At 43.5% G+C, this 20115-nt stretch overlaps 1 protein-coding gene and 1 long non-coding RNA gene across 3 annotated transcripts in view; one reads left to right on the top strand and one right to left on the bottom strand.

Moving 5' to 3' along the window:
• Positions 1-486: 486 nt before the first annotated feature.
• On the top strand, positions 487-3436 carry LOC109489054. The gene is made up of 3 exons (XR_002141981.2): positions 487-710; positions 852-1056; positions 2350-3436. It is a non-coding gene; the product is annotated as an uncharacterized LOC109489054 (long non-coding RNA).
• A 1567-nt stretch (positions 3437-5003) lies between these two features.
• VEZF1 (vascular endothelial zinc finger 1) overlaps positions 5004-20115 on the bottom strand; it is a 15690-nt gene continuing 578 nt past the window's right edge. Inside the window, exons 1-6 of one of the 2 annotated variants that reach the window (XM_034641361.1) lie at positions 17400-18031; positions 14849-15543; positions 14006-14069; positions 12742-12943; positions 11316-11459; positions 5004-8388 (exon numbers count right to left, since the gene is read on the bottom strand). In XM_034641361.1, the coding sequence (XP_034497252.1) occupies positions 7961-8388; positions 11316-11459; positions 12742-12943; positions 14006-14069; positions 14849-15543; positions 17400-17405 (1539 nt within the window). In that variant the 5' untranslated portion in view covers positions 17406-18031 and the 3' untranslated portion in view covers positions 5004-7960. Of the gene's footprint in view, positions 8389-11315; positions 11460-12741; positions 12944-14005; positions 14070-14848; positions 15544-17399; positions 18032-20115 lie in introns of those variants that run through there. The other variant, XM_034641360.1, reaches the window with a different exon arrangement.

Here is a 20115-nt window from a genome sequence, read left to right as displayed (position 1 = left end):
ATGAAATGTGAAAGCCAAGTGTAGGCGGTAGAAAGGGGTGGTTCTAGCAACTGCGAGTCTTCTGAAAAGCTACCCCAGCAAAGGGCATCCCAGGAGGAACCGTGGCCATCCCCCGGGATGCAAAACGCAGTCCTACCTCCACCTTCCCACAGGCTTCTCCCTATTAGCCGCACCTGTGTGATTTGGGTGCAGGACACGATAACCTGACAGATGAGGCCATCCTTCGGCCAACTCCGCGTTGAGGGGCACCTCACGTGTGGAAGCACAGAACCGCATTTTATCTATTTACATAGAAGGCGTGCAACTATCGAGCGGAGAGAGGAAAGTGAAGCAGCCCTGAAGAGACTTAAGCGGGGGGACAGCTCGGGGTGAATGAGCACCCTCGCCCGGCCAATCAGAACGCAGGAAGGAGATTTCACCCAATCCCGGCTCGGCAGTGCTCTAGTCGGGGCGGGGCCGACACGCCCCGGGTGGGTGGCTCGTCGCCGCTCCGCGGCAGCCCTGCTGTAACTCCAGTCTGCCCTGCCGGGGCGGGGTCGCCGAGGGGAGGCCGAACGGTGGCGGGCACTGGTCTGGGCACCCCAGGAGCTTGACCGATGCAGCCCTGGCAAAAACCACGTTTGCCACGCTCTGTGCGGGGCTCCCCTCTCCGAGCGCGTGAGTTCGGGAGAGCAGGTGAAGCTGACTAGGACTGACTCAGGAGCAAGCAGGTGTGAGAAGGGTGTCAGGCTTCTCTCCCCCGTCCTGCCTGGGTAGGAGGTGGCGCTTCCTTTCCTCTTGGGAAGGTAGGAGGTCAGGCCTGTGCCAGGCTTGCAGCCAGCTTTAAGAAGAACTAACTCTCTGATTGTCAGGATGGCGGGACCGCGGAGAAGAGCGAGCGGTACGGGCGTCTTGTCTGGATGTCATGCATGTGCGGGAAGGAGGCGAGATGGAACGACTTCTCTGAAGCAGGACGCACCGTCCCCAGATGGGCACATGTCATGGCAGCTTTTCCAGGTCTCCCAGCCTGGTGGTTCTTCCCTGGGTCTAACCTGCACCCTCTCTGCCACATCTCTGGTCAGACTTCAATTAGATGCTTTTGGGGAGATGGGTCTTCCATCTAACTTTCTCATCCTTAGATGAGGCTCTGGTTACAATGCTGGATGCCAGTCCTCGAAGTCTGCGAGTCTGAGGCGGGGAAGCCATGCAGAAAAGCATTCAGGTCCTTTGGAGGTCTTACAGAGAATGTGGTTAGTGCCTCCGGGGGAACTGATGGCGTTGTTACTGAGATAGGAAATAGGAGGCCCAGGTGGAGGTGGGGGCCATTCTTGTTATCATTCTTATTTTATAGCTGAGCAATCAGAGGCCAGAGAGGTTATGCATCTTGCCCAAGATCACACAGCTCTAGTTGGCACAGCCTGGATTTATACCCAGGCTTGTCAGATCGCAGCCCTCTGCTCTCCATTGCAACCCTGTATTACAGGGATCTTATGCCAGTTCTTACCTTGCTTGGGATCCTCTGGGGGCCTCACTTACCTCTTGCTGCTGTATCTGGCCTTGGCACTTGGTTCTTTGCAGTGTTTCAGGTTTCCCAGACACATGGATTCATCCATACAAGGGAAAGTCAGCAAAACTCCAGGTGCCATGGCCCTACTAATTTGGAACCAGAGATTTAAGGGGTGTGGGACCTACAGTTCAAGTTAGAAACCAGGGGTGCTAGACTACCTCCACTTTATTTGGGCATCTCCCAACTCCTCCTGTTATACTGAGGAGGAATCAGCCAACTCCCTAACGTTACAGGGAGAAGCAACATTTAAATTGGTTTTGCAGGGTATCTAGGGGTTCACAATGGAGCAAATGTGTTGAAGGGTTGCTTGTTGGGAGAACATTCTTTTCTTTCTTTTTTAAGATTTTATTTGTTTGAGATGAAGCAAGAGTGAAAAAGAGAGCATGAGTTGGGGCGGGGGGAAGGGCAGAGGGAGAAGGAGAAGCAGTCCTAAAGCTGACTAGATCCCAGGACCCTGGACACATGACCTGAGTCAAAGGCAGACGCTTACCGACTGAGCCACCCAGGCGCCCCTGGGGAGGACATTCTACGTCTGGAAACAGCATATAGAAAGGCTCTGTCTCCTTTGTCTCTCTGTCCTTCGGAGATGCTTGAAGCCACAGAGCTTCTGGTGTTGACAAAGTGGCAGAACTTCTCTTGTGTTGCACAGGCCACCATTGAGTCAGGGCCTACTCTCTTGGGATGAAGCTCTGGGATTCCAGGAGAGGGGACCCCCACCTCTTCAGGTGAAAGTGGCTCATGGGTCCCCACCTTGGGGGATTCCATACTAATCACTTGACTCTTGCCTGTTTCTTCATCTACAGATGCTGTCCTTTTTATGGCTAAAGAACACGTCTTTTCTGCTCATTGACTGAAGCGGAAATGATCACAGCTGACTGGGACTAGCCGCCTGTCTCGGAGTCCTCAGAGCAATCATGTCCAGCCCAAGGCAGATGAATGGAGAAGGGAAGGGATCAGGTGATGGTTATACCACAGGAAGCACAAGGACATTCTCTCCAAAATCTTTCTCCCCTTCCTGGGCCTCTTCCTAACCTCCACGTCCCCCATTTCCCTCCTCCCACTCTCCCTCTTCCCCATTAAGCAAAGTTGATGTCTCTCTGGCTCTTTTCCCACCATTAACAAAGCTAGGAATTTCTGGGCTTATGAGCAAGGGCCCTGGGTATCCAGGCTCCTTCAAGTCAGATCTCTCAGTGGATTGAGGTGACTGTGGCTTTGGTGGCCCCCCTGATTGCCCCGAAGATCGACAAAGATTTAACTTTGCATCCCAGTTCCTGAAGCTGGCTCCTCTCTCCATGAGCAGCCTCTGGAGTTGTCACATCTGCTCCCAGTCTTGGACCTGGGCACTGACTTTCAGACAGAGCTGATGGACCAGTCACTGGGAGGGCATGTCCCTTCCATTGCCCCTTGGTGTCCTTGTCCTCTCCATTTGTTATGCCAAAGGAATAGCTCACTGGCAGAACACAGTGCTGGCTTCAAATGTCCATCTTTAGCCTCGTAGTTCTTGCTCCAGGCTCTTTATAAATGTGTTTAGGAAAAAGTGACATACAGGTAACAGGGCTGATGCAGCCAAATGCAGATGAACCTCACTTGGAGAAAACTCCGTAAGAATAGAAATTTACAAAAACACTCCAGAGAATTCCTCCTGCATGGCTGGCAGTTACATACTCAGAAAGAATTCATTCCAATAAGAATAGTGATTTTAAATTTTTATTTTATGCACTCTTCCAACAGACATTTAGGGATTGGGAAGGAGATGGGATGTCAATTTAAGAAGGATGAAGACAGGGGCGCCTGGGTGGCACAGCGGTTAAAGCGTCTGCCTTCGGCTCAGGGCGTGATCCCAGCGTTGTGGGATCGCCCCACATCAGGCTCCTCCGCTAAGAGCCTGCTTCTTCCTCTCCCACTCCCCCTGCTTGTGTTCCCTCTCTCGCTGGCTGTCTCTATCTCTGTCAAATAAATAAATAAAATCTTTAAAAAAAAAAAAAAAGAAGGATGAAGACAATTTCTGAAATGATGATGCAAGTCTGTGGTGATACGGAATCTGAAGCGTGAAAAGCCCTTCTCTTACCATGACACAGCAGTTTTTGTAAAGTGAAGTATACTTGACCCTCAGGGTCCAGGGCCAAGATCTGGGTCAAGTGCCTCTTTGGGGACAGGAAAAGCTAACTAGCCAGCCCCTGACAGGTTGCCCCAAGGAGATGGCTAGATTACACAAAAATCCACAACAAAGCCTTTGACCGGCTCGCCATTCCCTCCTAAATGGGAACTAAATGGGTCTCTCTGCCCGAAAGTGGGCAACCAGGAGAAGCTGGAATCCATACCAATGCACAAAGTCAATCAGTATTGAGTCCTGAGCCATCCCACACTGACCTGCCCCCACCCCCATTTTTACAAGACCAGGGGGAGATTATCCAGTAATCTGTTAGGGTCAGACCAGCTGTGGGGGAGATTTATAGGCTCAAATGGGGACAAATGGCATTCATTCAGGCTATGACTCTTTAAGAAGGAAACGGAAAAAGTGTAGGACTGAGGGCCAGCTTTATGAGAGCAGGGAGGGGGAAAGTGATTACATCCCATGAACACACTGGACTTTTCGTCCAGGAAGCCTCGAAGACACTTCAGGGAAAAACTTCACTATTCCCTCTAAATCCCAAACCAGGTCTCTTTAGAGAGGACCAAACTGTAGGGCCCCTTGAAAAGAGCAGAGACCTGGACAGCCAGGGCTGTAAAGATTAACTAGCAACCCAGTGAAATAACACTTCCCATTTCCAGACAAAAGCAACACTAGAAACGCTTTTCCTCCAGCTGTTTTCACTGAATCAACAGAGACTACAGCAATTACCAGAAAAAGTCTGGGAAGCCTCAATTCTATATAAAACAGATGTAGGTATCCAAAACTTTTTCACTAAATGAGGTGTCCGATTCATCTTGATCTGCTGTCACTTGAGTACTCACCATGTTTCTCTTAACAGCCTCCTTGGAGGGAGCGACCCACTGGAATCGCCTTTACAGGCCCCTAGTGCCCAACAGTGCCTGGCACATTGTTGGTACCTGAAGGACATGTGATGAACCTAGCTGAACACAAATGGGTAGGAGCCCCAGACTAAAACCCTTTACAAGTAAAGAAACTGGGTTCTAGAGCATGAGAAATATTCTAAACCCATTTTCTCTTTTGGGTAGAACAAGGGCCGACATCTGTTGCCACTGCCCCAAGGCCTGGCTTCCTGGTTTTTCCTCAGGCTGACTGGCAGGAGAACGTGTCCTCAGTCAATCCGGTGTGTTTCCACCCTCCCTTCTCCATAGGAGCTTAATACCAACCAGCCTGACAGCACTCCCTCCCCCTTTCTCCAGCCACATACTGAGATGGGTACACCTGGAGAAGCAGTGATTTAAAAATTTCTCTACCATCATAGTGAACTGGTGAAGCTTCTAAGATATTAAGCAATCCATCATAACATTTGTGACCGGTTAACTTTAATTTGTCAAAATAAATCTGCAGTATTTTGCATGTTAGTAATACAGTGCTGGTATTGACAGGAAAAATCATCATCTGCTTACATAGAAACCTTCATTTAGGAGCACACCTTAGGAGGGAAATGGATATACAATAAAAGGCAAATGCAGGCCAAGCAGTGAGCCCTAGAGCATAACAGGCTGGATGTCAGATTTGAGGATTATCTAATACAACTGTTTAGCTGCCAATCTGATAAAGGGAAGCTCTCAACCAGGTTACAACCAGAAGGGAAAAACAAACTCTGCTTTTTCGTAGCGCGGTGGCCGTCGTGCCTTCAACACTTGGTTGAATCAGTTCATCAGCATCAAAACTCAATTCCAGTTCCAAGACACAGGAGAATCTCACCACACAAAACTATTCGGCCCCCCTTTCAGTGGCCCGCCGCCACCCCCTTCCTGCCAACTCTCTCCCTCCCAAAAGAAGACACGACGTGGCTTTATTATTGCAGACAAGCTTCTTAAGTGAATAAAGAATGCATACAAAATAGCATTTTAACTGAAGTCATACAATGAAGTCTCACTCCTGTTTATTATACAATGAATTGATAAAACAATCATTTCTAGTATATATCTTTTTTTTTTTTTTTTTTAAAGAACTAATACTTTCAGGGTTCTGACGACCACACTCTAGCCTGGGGGTAGGGTCCACACCTGCCCCCACTGAGGACTGCTCCTTAAGCCACCGTGGAGAAGCCTGGGCTGTCTGAATCATGGTGGATGGTGACTGCCAGCCCAGCCAGAGAGATGACAGGTCCCAGCAGGCAGAGCCAGAACCCGGTCCTGGGGCTGCATGCCAGGAAATGTGGGCTTCCTCCAAATGTGGCCACTACCTGCCCAATCCAGGCCTCAGCAGGGCCATGTATGGGCCTTCCCTACACAAGTCCTTCCAGTAGTCCACACATAATGCTCTACAGATTAAAAACAAACCATCTTTGTACTGTGGATAGGAACAGTTGTAACAAAGTCATAGCTACATATTTTTCTCTACATTTTGTTTATTGAGACAAACTAATTAAAAGGCACAAACATAGGGCATGTTTACATGGACATTATAACAAACATATACATTAAAAGTGTAGGAATGTGTTGCCTTCCTGCTAAACAGAAAGTTCCTAAGCTTTTATATATACAAAAGTTGTACAATTTAATGTCCTAAAGTACAAAAGATCATTTATAAAATTATTTTACACTAAGTACTATTTTATTTTTTACTATGTAGTTCAACCCCCTCGAACTGTTTTGTATAATGACACACAGATACCTGTCCCTGATGTAGGAAGTCCGCCTCAGATGTAAGGTATTTGATGCTTGAACTGACACAGTGGGGTATAAACGGAAGTCATCCAGTTTGATAGTCAGTCCTGCAAACATTCTGCAAGATTAATACAACTAAATTCCATTCGTCTTAACTGTAAGATTAAAAAAGAAAAAAAAAAAAACCAAAAACATATTGCAACTTAAAAAAAATCACAGCGTCTTGGTTTTAGTAACTTTTTTTTAAACACAATGCTTTAAAAACATTAATGTGTGGCATGATGGTGTAAAGAGTATCTGTTTCCCTAACTTTTGGTTTCTACTTTATGTACAGAGATAAAACATCCTGCTAAGAAATAAAAAGCACATGTCTTAACGTGCACAATCATTGCTGGGTTTCTACAGGGAGTACAGATAGCTGTCTCCCTGAAAACACCACAAAGCTGATACAAGTGTTTTCTCAAAGAAAAAAAAAAGTGATGTCCATATTTACAAAGTTGAACAAATCTTCACAATACTTGATTAAGAAACGGAAGGAGAAATTAAAAAAAAAAAAAGATACACTCTGCTTGTTCTGAAGGGGCATACTACCTAGTTAGTGGTTAGAATAAAAACTGTATACAATTTAATATAAGACATAAACTCTAGTGAGCAACTAACACATCTTTCCCTGTTGTAACATCAACAGGCTCTGATTGGGAGAGAGAGGGGCATATCACATCCCAGTGCCTCCAGCATCTTCCAATTTAAAGCAATATATTTTAACTGTCCCAAGTACTCCTTGGCTCCTGAACAGGAGTCCCACTGGCCTCTGTTGTCAGGAGTCTGCCTGTCCACACGCTTGACTTCTCCTCTGTCAGTTGAGGCCTTTTCTTACCAAAACACAGTTTGTATATTTTGGTTGTTTTTTTTTTTTTTTCATTTTTTTTTAAAAAGTCAACTACAATGCTATATTCCATCAGGATTAATATGCTGAGCAATATTTACATCTCCAAATATCAGGTCACAATCCCTATTATATGTTGAAGTTAGAATGATAAATTATCATATGCTTTGCATATCAGAGCTGGTATCACCTTTCCCATAGGGAATGCTGCCTGAAATTAACATATTCCCAAAGGTAAAATGCATATTCTCTGAAATGCATTTTATTATGACAATGCATGTATTTACTCATAAAAACAATAAACACAGACAATTCTACACTAGCTCTCTATCTGTGGATTTAAAACTTCAGGTTAAAATGAGCCATCCACCTTGTATAGGGAGAAGAGTTCTGCTAGTGTTTAGAATAAAATGATTTCTTGGGATTAGAAACAGTAATGCTGTTTTTTTATTTTGAAATGGATTTTGCTTTTTTATGACTGGTTTTAATTCTGGCATTTTACCTTGCCAACTACTATCTTGTTTAAGCAATGCTGTCAGCTAAAAGGAATTTCTGATTAAACTAAAGTGGTCCAGTGATAAGTTACATACACACCCTACTTTGAACAATCCCAGCCAAATTGGAGAAAAATGCTACTACACTATTATTAACTAATGTAATAAAATCTCCCAATTTCATGGTTTACTTTTTGCTTTAATAAACTAAAAGTAAGTTGCTGGTAAATATTTACTTTAACCCATAGTTTGATTTTATAATACTGTTTACCAAGGTGGTGATGTAGGCAAAGCTTGGGGTAAGAAAGGCATGCTCTCTACAGGCCTCATCGCTATATTGAGAGGGGCAGCTAACGTCATAGGTGTGGGCAGGTTCATGGGAGACGTGATGGTGACAGGGTGTGCTATATTCACTGGAGCAGTGACAGGGGTGGGAAGGTTGACTGGGGTAGTGAGTGTTAAAGGAGAGGTCATGGACAATGGACTGGTTATAGTTACAGGGTGCCCTATGTTCATTGGGCTGGTTATGTTAACTGCACTTGAAACATTGACTGGACTTCTCATGCTCATTGCAGCTGCCACTGTGACTGGGTTTGACATCGTCCCAGACGACACAGAGGACGTGATATTGAATGGAGTAGTGAGAGTCACGGGTGTCGTAGCAGCCGTGGAGGTTTGGCACAGGTTAGCAGCTTCTAAAATAAGAAGACAAAATGGCCTTTAGACTCTTCAAACAATGAACAAAATTTACAAACAGCTTCTGAATCAACTTTTTTTTTTTAATTAAAAAGGACAAACCTTTAATGAATGAAATTATAGTTCTCTACCAAGCGGTCAACAAGAAGGGAGGCTCTTTCCGAGCACAGGACTGGGGGTGCCTGAATCTCTTTTCTGATGCTATACCTCCCACAATGCCTTGGGCAACTTGTTTAGCCTGGCACTTTTGGCTTCAAATTTAGATTTACTTACCTACCTCACAGTGATGCTGGGGAGACCAGTTAATTTCTGTAAGGCGCTCGGGGGGTGGGGACAGAGACAGCAGGCAGGGCTTAGCATTCTCACTACCATCATGCAGGCAGAGCCAACCATCGGCAGGCCAGGAGAAAGCTTGTTTACACAGAGCTGGGCCGATGGTCACACAAGAACAGATTATCAGAAAAATCTTCTGGTAAGGCACCCTGTAACTAGCAGAGAGAGTTGTGTGTCCTCAATGCTCTGTACTCTAAAGCCTCAGGTGAGGCTACATTCTGTTAAGGTTTTAAAAATCCTTAAGTAGGGACTGACAAACAAGCTATTTTCTTATCTGCTTATCTCAGTCTTAGAAAAACTGTTTAAACAATCCTGTTGTTTCTGGTTAGGTTTCTTAACTATGTTAAGAAAGACAAAATATCTCTCAGTGGGTTTATATTCTCCTTCCCACTCCTATTTCTCCTTCACTTTCTGATGCTGACAAAATCACCCACTTTATGTCTAGTGTCATCTAACTGCACTATTATACACGTCACCAACCATACCAAGGAGGACTAATTAAGCAAGAAGACCCTGCAGTGATTTGGGGGACCCTGGTCCTTGTTACCTAGCAAAGGCTGGGCACTGCTTAAAACTTCCCTCAGAGGTGACACCCCCACCCCACCCCTCAACAAAATTCAGCACCACCTGCTGGTGCGTCAGGAAACAGCAGTAAGAAGACAGATGAGGGAGCTACTTGTGAGTAACTTGGCTGTCAAAATGGAGAAATACATTTGAGACTAAAGATAAAGGTCTGCACACATCCCACACAAATGGGTCAAATCACCTCACGCCAACCCTGGAGTCGATAAGCAGCTCTCCCTTGATCAGTGTGATGAAACTCTGGCAAACTCCATACTCTATGTCAGGAATTCCCAAACCTGGCTGATGGTCAAAATCATTTATCTAGCGAGCTTTTTAAAAAAAAAAATGGCTTCCCAGGAAATAGTGAGATTTAGATGGAACTTTGGAAATGTGTATTTTTAAAAAGTTCCTGAGATGGTGATCCAATTGTCACTCAGGGTTGGGAATTTATATTACCTTATTTAAAAAAAGAGACCTGCTGATTCAAGTTTAGGTTTTCAGGGCAGAAGTGTCCTCTCCTCCCAAATGTGACATTTTGCTAACATGAATACAGAAGTTTTTAACACCAGTGGTCGTTTCCAGAGAGATTCATGCTACAATCGGGAATACAATAGCATTTTGTTCCATGGAGGTCAGAAGATGAGCTAAACAACTGAGTCTTATTGTACAAGCAAAATGAAATACAACACCAAATAGAAGCATGCAGAAAGAAAGAGAAAACCAACTCACTTCTGAGGTGATGGCAGCACAGCTAAGGGTGTTCTTGTTTACACCAAAGGGGTTTTCGCTCTCATGTGTGCCATCACCACCCTCTCCCCCACCGGCACCTTTTCCTTTCAGTCTAATAGCATCCTTTTCTAGGACTTAAATAATTTTACTCTTACTCCTTCTCAAGTAAAACATCCTTCGTAACATGCTTCCACCCACCGTGCAACTGTCATAGCATATATACATTCCCCCCCTTCTCCTAACAAAACATTTTATTAAATAATGACAAATCTTCATTTGGAAGAGAGGAGCAAGCAGCCGCTGAGGAAGGGTAGAAGGCCTATCTGGCTGCAATGCCAGTAGATGTATGAAAAAGGAAGCTATTCCTTTTATCTTTATCCAAGTACAGGGTGTTTAGAAGGGATCTGTGGAAGGGAACAGCCGTACTACATGAAAGCAAAGGAGGGAAGAAACTACACAGCAAAGGAATTATAGAGGAGCCTACAGGCAAAGGATTCCTTATGAATTTAAAATAAAACAGTAAGACATGGCAGAGATCAGGAAGGAAAGAAGGAATTTAGGAATCTCTCCCGCGGCTGATGGTACACCGACAAAATGATTGACTTGAAATGCCCACATGTCCAGAAGCCAAAGCTCTAAGTTTTACGTTAAAGAGCTGTGTGGAGAACAGATACTCCAATGGATTTTTTAAATAAGACATATGAGAGAAAAGCAAACCATTCTCGGTTTCAGTAACAATTACAGTAAAGTCCCTAACAACGTAAGCACATACATGTTAAGCTAATGCCAGCTCCAGTGACAGACTGAATGAGATTAAGGGTAAGACCAAGAGAAGAGATATCAGCATCATAAAGCCAGAAACATGTAATAAATAATACAATGCAGAAAGAACATTAAAGAGCAGAAAGTAGCAAAGTTGTAAGAAAATAAACTCATGTACCATAAGAATATTTCATCCACCCCCAAAAGTGTGAATGTTTCAGAAAGGAAAAAGAGGAGCCCATAATGCATGGAGGTTGACATAAAAATGGAACTCTGAACATACATAGCAAAGGACCAAACCTGGCTCCAAATTTGTAAAAAAGGAAAATCAAAAGAACACGAAAAGAGTACTAAGGATTTTTATTTGTTAAAGTAAAAAGACTTATCTGGAAGCTTGGTAGCTTTGTTGCTATCATAGTGTTTCCAGGTTTCCATGAAGCCAGATTCCCTAAAGCTGTGGCTGCCTCCCTCGGGACCCCGGGGGCACACCGAGCCCACTGCTCTAGCAGTCCTGTGAGCACTGGCCACCTCATCTTACCTTTCTTTCTTGCCTTGACAGCTTCTTCCCACAGTCTCAGTGTCTCCACCTGCTTCCCTGGCCAGCTCGTCACATGCTGCGGCTGCGGCTGTGGCTGCGGCTGCTGCTGCTTCTGGCTGCTGGTCTCCTCGCTCATGCACGCTGCTCCAAAGAGAAACCACAAATGCGACATTTACCTTGAAAAAGTGCTGCCATTTTTTTCAAAATCTGAAACTTAGATACTTTGGCTCCTCATGTTTCTCTGACCTTTATCACTTGTCTTGACAGTTTTTACTATAGAGCATCTTTTGCTGCTTCTGTCTATACTGGTCAAAACAGGTAAATCAATAAAAGAAAAATCAAGAGAGCTGGGGAAAACCAATATAAAAGAGAAAAGAATTCTTTGCTGTATTAAAAAGCAAGTGTGTTTGAGAATGGAACTTGGGCAATATCAGCATGGCCTAATTAACGCTCATCAAAATATAATAAAGTTGGTCACTGGACCACAACAATGTACACTAAAAGTAACTTTTTGCAAAGTTAATAAAGTATGACGTACTAGGTAATAAACCCAATGTACTTACAAAAAAGCAAAAAAGGATGAGATTAAAACACATGAAACGTTCTTTCCAAAAACAAAATGTCGCTCTTTCCCACTCACTTCTGGCCACCTATTCTGAGCACTTGATGTTTCTGCTGCATGTAGTACATAGATAACGGAACACGGAACCAGGACAGACTTTCTCTGGTGGTTAGGGCAGTCTCAAACACAAAGCCTGCGTGAACGCGAGTACTGAATTTTATCTGCGAGTCCCTGAAATAGTCTATCTTCAATTCTGAATTTAGGGTACGCAGAGTACTACACCTTCGAATGGATATGGTATCCCAACTCTGCAGATTTGGGTTTGAAAAGCAAACTTAATGATGCCGCTTTCATCTTCAAGGTTATTTTATTAAAGGAATGTTACTAACTCAAACAGGAGTTAGGAGACACCAATGCTTAAGAACCTTCCTACATTAAATAAAAACAATGAAAACTGCCTCACAGCAGGTGCAACCTTCTAGCATGGCTTCTGGGGCCACAATCCTAAAACACTCGAGCTTTTTATTTAAACTCCACCGAAGAGGGACACGTTGAAAAACAGTTACAGGGAAATTCTGCTTTTTTAACTTGGGTGTTATTAGTAGACAAGCACAGGACTGAAAGCAAAATTAGTGGAGGGCTTGTCAGTGCTGTTTGTATCCACACAGGTCAGGCCTATTTCCCACACCAGTATATACTCTCCACGGATGGGTGTTTACACGCTTTAGTAACAGGAGAAAACATGTAAGATGAACATGAATGCAGTGCTGAGGGCACAGTGAAAATACATTCAGTACATTATACAAACATCCAGATTTCATCAATCTGAAATGCAACAGAAATACAATCTGAAGTGTCACCTACTTTTACTGATGCCTTGTTTACATGTATTACAGTTGATACTTTGGCTCTGCCCGTGTGTCTTTAAGTGGCTGGTGATGTACGCTGCACTCAGAAGCTTCCCACAGATGTTACACGATACCTTGCCTTCGTGGCGCACCATGTGTGTCCGCAGTCTGTCTTTGGTGGCAAAGGCAGCAGTGCACGTCTGCATGAGGGAGGAAAACTTTTTTTAAATATAGACTATCCTGTTCTACTCATTTTAAAGTACGTTATATTCTAGGCATTACCCTATCCATGTCCGCAAGCAGACAGAGTTAGCTGAATTTTAATTGCATGTGTTACCTAGAATCGTAATCATAACAGAACATTTGGTGAATTTTAGACCCTTACATTTTGGGGGAAGAAAAAAATATCAACACAGAGTACTGAAAAGATGTGAGTTGTAGCATCAGTTAAACCTGGATTTAAATTCAGCTCCTTGATTCATGAAACAGTGTAACACTGAGCAAATTAACCTATCTGAATTTGTTTCTTCATCTGTAAAATGAGGGTAAAAATACCTACCTCCCAAAATTATTGGTGGGATTAAGAGTCTGGCCCAAGGCCTCGCACATAGCAGGCACTCGCTCAAATGACACTAGCTTCCTTCCTCAGATTGGATTTTTCTTAGGATTCAAATCACTTACTTAATAAAGTCAGTCATTAACACATTTAATTGAAAGGAGCAGAGAAAGACTTCCAGCCATAAACTAAAATTACTGATGTCTACAAAAGTCATTTTATTTAGCAAGATTCTTAACCTTTTCATTATCACAACTTAGGTCAAATAAAATCAACAGATTTTCAAACAACTAGAAAACGCTCCAATTTGGCAGACAAACATCCAATAAATGATAACATTTGGGAGAAAATTCCTATTTTCTTCTCTTACAGTTAAAATCTTCAACGCAGAAAATAATTTAAAGCATTTCATTCATTTATTCATTTCAAATACACAATGACTTTTGCAAGACTACAAATTTTTTTCTTGTAACGATAAATACTGTTGCCTAAGGAAAGGGAAATGTAGCTTAACAAAAACAACACATTTACATTTTTAAATGCTCTTGCCTCACAGAAATAGAAGCTGTCATTTATATTGTATAAAACAAGAATTCAAACGGACCACATTCACTCAAGTCAGTGATTTTAAGACTATTCAAGAACGGTGAGATTTGATTGGCTCAGACCTTCTGGATAATGTGCATTAAGTGCTACACTAAGGATAAGTCATTTTAACTCTTACTTGGCATTTGAAGGGTCTTTCTGTTGAATGGACATGTTTTACGTGACAGCTTAAGTGGTCAGGCCTGTGAAAGAGAGAGTTTCAACAGAAGATGTAATGGAACACACATTGAGAAATGCTACTCACGGTGATGTTTACATGCTTGGCAGCTTTGGGTGGAGAGCATTTTAAAGAAAGCTAGCAGAATTTCCAACTCCCCCTCCCCCCAGTGCAAGCCTCCTTACCTCTCTTACCATTAACAGAAGTCTTAGGCCTTTACCTGTTAATTTTTCTCTCCTAGTCAATATCAAATGTTAGGCCTTGGTTCTTTAAATTATAAAATACCCAAAGTTTTAGTCCTAACACTTGCCAGAGACAGCTACTACTATATTAACTTTTATTTAAAAGCCTTTAAAAATGAAAATTAGTGAAATGTTAGTAACCACAGAAAAATGGAAAAACGTCCTCCTAAAAGTTATACTAAGAGTATCCAAGGTCATCCCAACTTCCAGGAAATTAGTTGCGTTGATTTGCACAGTGAACCTCATGTCTAGTCACCCGACTGAATTGGAAACTGGTGGTTTTGCAGTGATAAGAATTATAGATGTGCCAAATGAAGGCCTGAATCCACCAAGGCACTTCTCCATTGAAATATTAAGCTAATCACTATGTCACCACTTGTCAACCACACCAAACTGGAATTAGACCTGGAAGTGTAATACTTTATCTATCATCAATCTCCTCTAATAACACAGGCCTGCCCACAGCTATTCTCACACAAACCTTCTAGGTCACAAGAGACAAAACTGAAGTTCACTGATACCTAATGAAAAAAAAAAAAAAAAGCAAAGCAAAATGCAGTACCTCGAGAAGCCTTTCCCACAAACACTGCAAGTATAGGGTTTGGTGATGCCTCCTTCATGAGACCTCACATGGTAAGTCATCCGGTCCTTCCTCTTGAAGCGCTGATTACAAACAGGACACTCGAAGGGCTTTTCGTCCGAATGGGAGAGCTTGTGCCGATTGAGGTGGTACACATCTCGGAAGGCCTTCCCACACATCTCACAAGCATGGTTCTTCTTGACGGGCTTACTGGGTTTCTTGACAGACGGGGTCACGGGCATAGCTGTGGTGCTGGCACTGCTGCTGGGGTTGGTGCCCGAGGAAGATGTAGTGACTGTTGATAAGATGCCAGCAATGGTAGAGACCAACGAAGTTCTGCTGCTGTCCCCAGCGATGGTGGAGATAAGGGGGACCACCGTGGTGGGGGTTTTCTTTGACCGGGACACCAACTTGATCCCTGTGTGGCAGGACTCGTGGCGCCTCAGGTGATAGCTGTCCCTGAAAGCTTTACTGCAGTAAGTGCACACAAAGGAAGTTTTGGGTTTTTCTTTTTTAATCCCAATGGCATCCTTTAATGTTTCCGGCGCTGCTTGAGGTTTCTGAGTTATTGGTATTGGAAGCAATGGTTTCTGATCAGGGGGCTCCACAGCAGAGCTCAGGAGGGGCAGCAAGCTGTTCTGCGCTGCCTGCTGTTGGTGATGGGAGGCTTCGTGGGCCTAAAACCAAACATTTACACTTCAGAAACTCAGCCTCGCACAACGGCCTTCAAAATTCAACATGCTCCAGACAACAGAGACCAGAAGAAACAATCCAAGAGCCCATAAGCTACTCCCTGCAGCAGAAATCCAGCAACCACCTAGTTACCCTCAGAGCTCCCAATACAAAGCCTTAAAATCACTGTACAGACACAAAACTTTTACGACTAAGTAGCTGACAGTGATCTTGCTTTCTAACAGCTGACTACACACCATCCTGGTTCGTAAGGTACATACCAGCTGATGAAATCAGTTTGCATTAGTATGTCAGTGCTGAAACCAGGTTTAAATAACTTGTCAAAAAAATTACACTCCAGACTTAAGTATTTACCAGTACCTTACTGCAGTAATGCACACACAACACACTCACACACATATATGTAATCATCTGTCTATTTTACCTAGGAAAAGAAAGGCAGTCTTTCCCTTTCCATCAGAAAACTTAGTGACTGAGGAAGGAGGCTGTTGCTAAGTTAGCTCTCTGAATACATGCACTATTTAAGTTTACTTTTCAAGTTTTCACTTAACTTTCCTACTAAAAGATCTGATTGAAATGAAACCTGCTATTAATCAGCCTAGAAGGCATCTGTGAAGGTAGCCTACAGCAAAACACCTGTCAGTTGTTTCTCGGTTCATTTGATCTTAAACTAGAAATCTGCACCCTTTAACACTAGCTGTTCAAACCCTAAACTCTCAAAGATAGACTAGCAAGAAAAAACAAACTATAAATAATCAAAATTCCTTTCATTTTCATCTTCTTCCAGCACTTTTATGTTTCATTAAAGTATTAGACATTTGCTGTTAAAATGTGCTTCTCCACTCCAGAACTGGACACCATCTGGAAATTTTCTTTAGTTGCACTGAAACCAAAATTTCACCGTGGATCAGGTTCTTGGTATTTATGAACAGTTACTCTCTTGGTTTTGATTCTTTCAAAATTCTCCATACTGCTAAACATTTAGGAAATGATGGAAAAAATTCCTGAAATAGTTCTTCCTGATACGTTGTACTTTACCGTTATTTTTTAAATTTTTTTGACAGTGAGCCCAAGCCCCTATGCTTGAGTTTTGTAATCCTAAAAGGACACCTGCACCCAGAGGTAAGAGTTCCAAATATTTTAAGCATACAACATCCTAGGAGGGGCCCATCCCATCATCTTAGACACTCCAGTCATTTATTTAGCCTTCTCACTCTATCATCACAAGTCCTACTGTCAACTTGATTAAGAAGAAGAAAACAAGGAGACAGACACACACATTCACACAGAGCTTCTTCTCCCTTAATGGGTAAGAATATCTACACATAGCTCCACATTTACTTGATGGCAGCACAACAGCTACGGCTGGAACCAAGTCTCCCCCAAATCATTCGGAGGTGTGGTATTCGAAGTTACCAGTTCCAATTTAATAATTTTGGTTGAATGCCCCTTTGAGTCCTGGAAGTACTCACAGAAATTGTGTGCTTACCTAGGAGTAGCTTTCTGGACTTAGGGATTATACTGAATTATAGTCCGCTTTTAATTTAGTTTATGGAGCTCCTGTAAATGTCAGTGTCTGCCCACAAGACATTAGTGGAAACTTTACAGAATTTGGATGCAAATCTTACCCCTTTCCAACCTGGCTGTGGAATACCCGAGTTTCCATACAGTATACAAACAGTTAATAGCTGAAGATAGCTTAAGATATACAATTTCAAAGGCTAACAGATCAGATAATAGGGAATGCAAATCTTCTGGACCAAGTTCAGACTTATAGTGTTTAGAGGCATTTTTCAATTCTAAACAACCATTAGTTCGATGGAGTACTAAAAGCACTTACTGCCATTTTACCAATTCAGATGTCTGTGGCAACATAAAGTATTTTTACAGCATTGCTGAAGCTCACTCTCACACGAGGTTCACACCAGGTCCCTGCTTCTTGGGTGAAATGCTGTAGAATGCCTCGACCACTACAGGAATCACTCTCTGAGGATTCCTAGGATCCCCACACTTCTACATGAAGCCTTCTAAGAGGGGAACTGGGTTTCCCCAACTTGTTCTCTGAGGGAGAGACAGAGTAAAATAACAACCATGGCCTGCCTTCAGTTAAGTGATTTAAAAAAATTAAAAAAAAAAAAAGAACTTTTGAGTAGACTTTTATTTGACTAGTATCATCAAACCAAAGCTTTTATTTTATCTCCCATATCTTTCAACTTTAAGGCTTTTTAACCCTGCCCAAGCTTTCCTTTTTCTGGGGTTGGCAAAAAAACAAAACAGAAATGTTATTTCATTACCCAGGGTAGTAGGATATAGCACCATGAAATCTCCAGTGCCAGAGGGCAAAAAATTTTGTACTGAAACAAATTAGCATCAGTGAGTCATATCTTGAATGTCCTGTTAGGAGAATCATCCATCAAACATCTTAACAGCTATGGCTTTCACTTTCCACCAGGTTATCTGGAAAGCAAGCAGGTATTAAATTGTTTTAAAATATAAATTCAATAGTATGCTCTAGGAAACAAACAAGAGAGTTTAACTCTCCCATTTCCCCAGTAAAAATTACTTAAAACTGAAACTGAGTAAGTCTATTCATACCTTTCCATAGAAAAGACTGAAATATTCTCTTTACCCATTCAACTGTCCTCGGCTCTAAATTATTTTCCAACAGTTTTCACTGCACACATTGCCAAGCCCAGGATCAAATATTAGCTTTCACACTTCTCCATCAGTTGGAAAAAAAGATTTTAATTGCTGAAAAAAAATTAAATAATATAAAATCTAATTAACAAGTTGATCAATAAATGCTTGGCATTTGTCTTATCCAGAAAAAGAATAAAAGTATTCCAAAAGATTGTTCAACTAGCTTTCCAAAAAGTAGTTATAGATTTTTCCTTTACATAATATAGAACTCTCCCTTTTTTTTTCAATCTCCATGAAGTTTACGGACAGCAGGTTTAATATGGTAAATCTAAATCATTCCTCACAGGAAAATCACTTAGGTGGCCCATTAATTCCACATTTAAATGACCATTTGAAAGTTTTTTTTAGAGAGGGCATTTGCCACCTTTACATCAATCTGGATGCCAACTAGTTATGTATCATATCTTTCCCAATGCATTTTTAAGTTGACTTAGAGCATGATAAAACAATACCAGATCAGAATGAGAAAAAGAAGTTTGTGAGTTCCATAATTTTGCATATCTTCAATTTTAAGAAGCCACAATATATTCCAATTAACTACTTAAAAATCAAATTACTCACATTTGAGAGAAAATAGGTCTTAAAACAATAAACCAGCTCTACATAATAGGTAATGTTTGAATTATCCAATTCCCTGTATTAACTCCACTGGGATGGGTCCAGTGGCTGGGAGGATTTTCTGAAAATTCTGCATCCATTCCTGGTTAGTTTCAAAAGGTCTCAAGCGCCCAAGCAACGCGTCTGGGATTTGACGAAGTTATTCAAAGAAGGAAAATAACCCAGAGAGGCGGGAAGGACGCATTTAAAGTGACAAGCTTCCTAACCTCCTCTGGTTCCGAAGTTTCCCGGTGAGCTCATCACTACTGCCCACTAAGCGCTTCGTTTGCAAATAGAAATGAAGCAAGGAAAAAATAAGTTCCAGCCTAGGTCTTCCCAACAGGGGTCCCCCACCTAAAATGGGCGGGCAAGAGGACTGCCAACGTATCGGCTACAGTCACTTTCAAGTTTCTTGCAAAAAGTGTAGACCAACACCCCAACGAATGACTCATCTGGGGGCTTTGTAAGCCGACTTTGTTTGCTCTCTTCACTTTCCGTCTCCCCCACTTGGTTGGAGGAAACGTTCGAGGTGGGACGAGAGGGAAAAGCGCTCCGGGAGAAGGTCGGGCCTCCTGGAGTCCCGGCCCCCACCGCTCCCCCCGCCCCGGCCCGGCTGGGGGATTCCCCGGGCTGAATGGGACGGCGGGAGAGCTGGACAGAGGGAGAGGGTGTCAGCTGCCAAGGCTCGGCAAAGGCTTGCGAGAGAAAAAATGTAATCCAGTGAAAAAGTTTGGGGAGGGGATACTCACTCACAACACCCCCCAACAGGGTAAACACAAGGGGGGGCGGCGGGAAGGGGGAGTGGCGGGGAACCCAGGGATACCCGCTATTCGCAGGGATGGGGGGGTCAGAAAGTCAACACACACACACACAAAAAGAGGAGAGGGAGGTGAAAAGGAAGGAGAGCGAGCGAAAGATGGTTGAAGTGCGTCTGTGTGTGTGGGGGGGTCTCAGAGTAGGACCTGGGGACCCCCCCCAGCCCCCGATGCGGGCCCGGGCCGGGCGCACTGTGGCCAAGCGGCCCGCGCTATCCAGCGGCCCGGCGCCCTCCTTTCTCTGGGCCGCGGGTGGTGACAGCGACCGGCCTCCTCCCTTCCCCTTCAGGGCGGGAGGGAAGGGTGTGTGCGTGTGCGTGAGTGTGCTAGGGGGGGCCCGGGGTTCACCCCGAGGCCTGCTCTCTCCCCCGTACCCCTGAGGCCGCCTCCTTTCACCTCAGCAGCCCCGCTCCGCCGGGGCGGGCGGGCGGAAAAACAAAGGGG

Source organism: Ailuropoda melanoleuca, chromosome 13, assembly GCF_002007445.2.
Source record: "Ailuropoda melanoleuca isolate Jingjing chromosome 13, ASM200744v2, whole genome shotgun sequence".
NCBI classification, from domain to species: domain Eukaryota; kingdom Metazoa; phylum Chordata; class Mammalia; order Carnivora; family Ursidae; genus Ailuropoda; species Ailuropoda melanoleuca.
This window is presented reverse-complemented; position numbering and strand designations above follow the sequence as displayed.